The sequence below is a fragment of the Haemaphysalis longicornis genome, unplaced genomic scaffold, assembly GCF_048455015.1.
Source record: "Haemaphysalis longicornis isolate Haplotype H1 unplaced genomic scaffold, Haemaphysalis longicornis Haplotype H1 scaffold_1, whole genome shotgun sequence".
NCBI lineage: Eukaryota > Metazoa > Arthropoda > Arachnida > Ixodida > Ixodidae > Haemaphysalis > Haemaphysalis longicornis.
Genome location: NW_027526203.1, coordinates 400321688 through 400326851, shown reverse-complemented (window position 1 = coordinate 400326851; position 5164 = coordinate 400321688). Strand labels below are relative to the sequence as shown.

General features: G+C 45.9%; 1 protein-coding gene across 1 annotated transcript; it reads right to left on the bottom strand.

Annotated features, from left to right (window-relative positions):
• Positions 1-335: 335 nt before the first annotated feature.
• Positions 336-3781, bottom strand: LOC144155402 (protein C10). Its single transcript, XM_077686803.1, has 4 exons — positions 3763-3781; positions 2099-2196; positions 1854-2030; positions 336-814 (listed from the first exon to the last, which is right to left on the bottom strand). Exons 2-4 carry the CDS (start codon positions 2148-2150, stop codon positions 687-689), a joined length of 357 nt encoding a protein of 118 aa, XP_077542929.1. The 5' UTR covers positions 2151-2196; positions 3763-3781; the 3' UTR covers positions 336-686.
• Positions 3782-5164: the final 1383 nt, after the last annotated feature.

Here is a 5164-nt window from a genome sequence, read left to right as displayed (position 1 = left end):
TGAAAAGTGCCCAGGATCACTCACTTTTGCATCAAATCTGTGATTTTAAGTGATTTATTTATTTTTGCATAAGTCTGCAGGATAAAGCAGACAGTTCCAATGAGGCATAGTAAATCCAATACTGTCTTCTAGCCAGTAATATTAAACGTAGGGTCAACTGCACTGTTTGTGAACCAGGCACAAGACACTGCAGAAATCAATTATATCAATGGAACAGTAATTCTGAAACTCTTGCAGCTGAATAATAGAAGCAAAAACTACCACTAGTGTCTGTAAACTTCGACAGAAAACTGAAACTGCTCGCTTTATTAAGAAATAACTGATATAACGCGTAGTGTGCTTGTAGCATAAATAGTTTTATTTTAAATGGCACATGACATCGGCACACATTCTCCACAGTTTGTTCAATTTAGGGTATCTGTAACATCAAAGTTGTCACAAGGTAGCATAAAGCTGGATGAAGTTGTACTGTTTGAATAAGATGATTATGTCTAAAACAATAGAGTACAGACACTACATTATCATTTCAACAGAACGTGTGGCTTAAAAAAAATGAAATGGAAGGCGGGGGATGGGGGGGGGGGGGCAGTGATCTGAGAAAACATGAGCACACAAAAATGAACTCTACATTAGACATTAGAGATACTGCACAACAGCGTTGAGTGGAAGTAAGCTTGTCAAATAAATTAGTTGTCGGGCAGCGATGGCGGCACCATAGGTGGGATGAAATGAGCTCGCAGCTCGGCATTCAGGCGTGCGATTTCAGGGTGGTCCCTTTCCATTTGTTTGATGATTTGGGCAAATTGCAGCACACCTGACGAAGTAGAAAAACACATTAGCATTACTTCTCTCCTACTTGTCATCGTCAAGAAAACACTCGTCTTTGTCATTCTTGGTCAAAGGTGCCAGAACAGCAAGATTCAAGCAGGGCAGATATGCCTTTTGCTTTCGCGATTGTTACAACATTTGCAGCCAAATCTCGTGGCAACAGACTCTGACAGTCTAGCCAAAGATACGTGAGGGGATCACCGAAACCAACCAAATGTTTTTGTTTAATTAATACTTTGGAAATTGAGATTGGCTAGGCAAAACCATTGTATCCTCACCCTCAGTTTCATCGCTGCAGACAGAGTTTTAACAGCTGCAAAAAAATTTGTAGGGGGCATGCTAGCAAGGCTCAGAATCGCCAACAGAGTCTACTTCGTCTCTCTAGTTCCACTGTCATCGCCTGAAAAACAGCCGTTCCCAGTCTCGATGCACAAGCAATGCTTCACAGTTCTTATTACTTCCAAAGTGTGACAAGAAAATCAGAACAAGTAGCTTACAGCCTCGGGTGTTCGTCCAAAAGCAAGCATTTATGTCTTTCAAATGGAAATTAACTCGCTCAAACCTAAGCCCGAGTCAGGTCGCCGTTGCAACCGAATCTTGTCTTAAAAATTTCCGCGAACCGAACATAACCTTATTTGGCGACGCCAGATGCGGTCCGTTACGTCCGGGCGTATGTTGCATCCAGGTAAGGTCAAATTGTCATTGCTTGGTTTTAGAGGCACTTTGTTTTTGTGTGTGTGTTACGCGGATTTTTGTTTTCTTTTCGCCAAAATTCTGCTACTGATAGAGAGCAACAGTGCCGTTAAGAGGTCGCGAACGCGAAAAGCGAAAACTGCCACTTAGCTTCTGATCCCACTTGACAACACGAGTTCTTACGCTCACTAAACTGCACTGCAGTGTACTGTTGTTGGGGGTGCCGAATGACTCGGGTATCAATGACGGCATCTCCGTTCCCACATTGCAGGCAGCTGCAGTCACTGCAGTGCTAGCGTTACGCTAACAACCCACGAATTGTTTTTCCTTACCTTCTCCATCACGTGTGAAGCCGTAGCTTTCGATGACACCCATCTCAATTTGCGCTAAAAGTGGAAAAACAATTTGCATGTGCTTGAGCATGTCGTTCCCAGCCAGATCTTTTGCATCTTGAAGCCTGGCGAAGTTCTCGGGTTGGTCAAAAGCGGCTAGGATGTCTTCCAGCGCACCTGCGTTCCGTAGAAAAACAAATCAAGTACACCAAAAGAAAGAAAACAGCTTTAACGAGCAAGCTTGCCTTTTGCCTTCTCCGAATCCAAGTTTTCTTTGAAGGAAAGGGTCGCCGACATCCCTGCGGCTCTCCGCTACGCTGCCGGTCGGTTCATAAACTCCAAACATGGAGGAAAAAAAAAGCTTAGGAGAGGCCCCCAGCTATCCCCGCGCATTGGCAAAAGTGTGGAGGAAGTCACGTGTTTTCGGCGGCCATTGGAAGTAGCGTTAGCAACAGCGTCCTAGCAACAGCCCGCCCGCCGTTCGCCAGTCATGAAGGAAAGGCAGCGCCTGCCTTGTCGTCCGATTGCGAAGATTGCTGCTTCGCTTTGCTGCGCTGTGGTCTTGCGGAACTCGAAAAGGATGCAGCGAGTTGCGACAGCTGCGCCGATGTGAATATGTCATTTAATTTCTACTTGCGAGTGCACCTTGTACCGCGTCAAGCTATTGCTCCGGTCGCGATCACGACGCGCCTATTGAAGTGCAGATATCGTGAACGCGCCGTCCCGTCGTACGCGCGGACACCCGTCAGGTAGATTTTCGGGAAGTGATACACGGTGTGCAGTACGTAGGCGACTTGCAACCGAACGATTCGCAACTCAATTTTTTGGTTACCGCCGCTGCAATATATAGTTTGCTAGGCCGGCAATGCGCGGCAGTGCTTTTGCAACTGTTACAAGGTAGATTCCCAGTTGATATAATTCCATCGTCCTATTACCTTAGTAGGTGTCCGTCTGTTGACTGGAAGAGTGCTGGATCTGGAATCTGGATCTTTTTGTGGTCTCGCTCTGGATTTCGCTTTTCAACGCTTCATACTGCGAGGTTAGTGTATGAACGTTTTCAACTGATATCACCTTGAATTTATTGACACTGAGACAAGTTGAAACTTGGCGAAAAAAAGTTTATTGACGCCACCCACCCTCTCATTTTTTTTACTCAATAAAACGTTTTGCCTCCTCCTCCTCCTCCTCCGCAAAAAATTCTATCGAAGGCACGCGAACAACGGTAAAAACATTCCACAATTTTTTAGCGTGAAATCTGCATGAAGTACTGCTTACCTATATATATAGAACGGCCGTTTAATTGACTAGTCATCTCTGGGATTGCCAGTGAAACTGCAACGCAAACTTGGGCACTTTCCAGTCCGGTAGCCGCACGGCGTTCTCCCACTGTTTGCGGCGTTCTCCATCGCTTCGGAACCTATAAACGGCGGCGATTGCAAACAAAGGATGAATGCACACCAATGTACAGCAATACTTGTCAGCGGAATGATGCACTAACCGGTGGAAAGTGACGCCCAATTCCTTGGGTACCGATCGCGACTTGCAGCCTGGCACCGAGCATAGCGGCATTGTTAGAGCGAGCCGCTTCGCAAACCTGCTGCGGCCACACTGAAGACGTGTAACAGTGTAACCGCGCGTTTAGGTTCACGGTCACGCGCTGCAAAACGGCCTTCTACCTGCCTATCAGCTGATTTCCGCCGGCTCGGCGCTGGCAGATGCAGACGACAAGAGAAGCGATACAGGACGGAGGAGGCGGAGAAGGTGCACCGAGAGAGAGAGGCAAAAAGAGCCCGCCAATGGCATGGAGGGCCAATGGTCCGCCATTTGACTTACAGAAATGGCGTTTCCGGCTGCGCTGGGTGTGACGTCAGGGCCTCTCCTAAGCTTTTCTTTCCTCCATGACTCCAAAGCTGACGGAGGAGGACGGGGGAGAAGCAGGAGAAGTCGGTTCGGCTCCAGTGGGAACCGCCATGGAGAAAGTGGCGCTAGTGTCGAGCAGCCCGAAATCTGGAGCAGACGATATAAAATGCCTCGTCGATTTGGCCTGCACTTCTGTACCATAGAGTTTCTTAGTAAGTATATTTATGTACCAGTTCACGATTAGTTCAGCAATAGTGCTGTTGAACTACATATTGTGACCTTGACAGATCGGCACATTACTGAGGAAAAGGGCCTTGTTTACATCTACCTGAATTCTTCCGTTTTGTACGCATATTTTAAAGCATTGATTGGTGCGTTATGGACCTTTTTCGTTTTTGTGTACTATTTTGCTTGTGTTTTGCTTTCATTAAAATTCTTGTTCTCCCTCTCTCACTCTCAAAGTTTTTATTGAACACAATTATTTTCTATTCTTACCATTTTCAGGGATGTTTCTGTGGTAAAAAATGTGGGATATGTGCATAATAAAACTAAGCAAAGAGATCTGGTGTGTTAAATGGGCTGCAACGCCTTGACTTTAAATAATTGAAAATTTTGTCGGGGAGCTTGTTTAGAGCATGGTCAGCGCTTACTCTGATTTATCTTTTATACATGTCATTGAACAGAAAATATGTCATGCGTGCGCATTGATTTTCTGTATAATTATATAAAGCAGAAGTCGGGCCGCGAGGCAACTCATAGAATAGGCATTGGCCATAAGGACTGGCCAGAAAGCCAGAAATACGCATGAAAATAACATGGCGTCCACGCACGCATTAACATATGGCAACATGCTTTGCAAACATTGCCCAATATTCGCCTTCCAGAGCTTGTCCAATTTTTGGCTTGTCACCGTTCCCAAACACCAGCCAATAGTGGCGGCCGAGGTATTGCCAAGCTCAGCCTTTTCTTTCCTCCATGCCAAGCTCAGATATTGCAATGGGAGGCGTTGGCAATGGCCACTGATGATTTGCCATGCTTGGGCTTAGCAGTTTCTGCTAGCTGCTTGGGCAGCGCATGTGACGCCACTGCTGAACCGGTCCTGGACTTTTTTCGTCTGCTACTGCACCTTCTCTGTGGGAAGTGCGAGAAAGGCGTAAACTTTATTTCCTCCATGCGTAAACTGATCCTGCGCCCTCTGCACCGTCGGTAAATCGAAGAAAAAAAAAAAGCAGGCGTCGTGCGCAGCACTCGAAGATCGAAGAGGCGAGTGCTGCACTAATGAATTAGATTTCGATAATGATGTTGTTTGCGACAAAAAACACATTAAAAAGTGTAGCATTTGTTTGATTGCAGAAAAAGTCTGAAATGTTTAATTAATTATATGTGCAGCTTTCCCGCTCATGGCACTCCTTTCAACAGTGACTACTCTATAGTTATTTAGCTAAATGTAA

Bases quoted from the DNA above. Each gene is read 5' to 3' on its own strand.
- LOC144155402 (XM_077686803.1), bottom strand. From the start codon at position 2,150: ATGTCGGCGACCCTTTCCTTCAAAGAAAACTTGGATTCGGAGAAGGCA. The intron at 2,031-2,098 runs GCAAGCTTGCTC...TACGGAACGCAG, and splicing joins GGATTCGGAGAAGGCAAAAG to GTGCGCTGGAAGACATCCTA. The intron at 815-1,853 runs GTAAGGAAAAAC...CTACTTCGTCAG, and splicing joins CTTCACACGTGATGGAGAAG to GTGTGCTGCAATTTGCCCAA.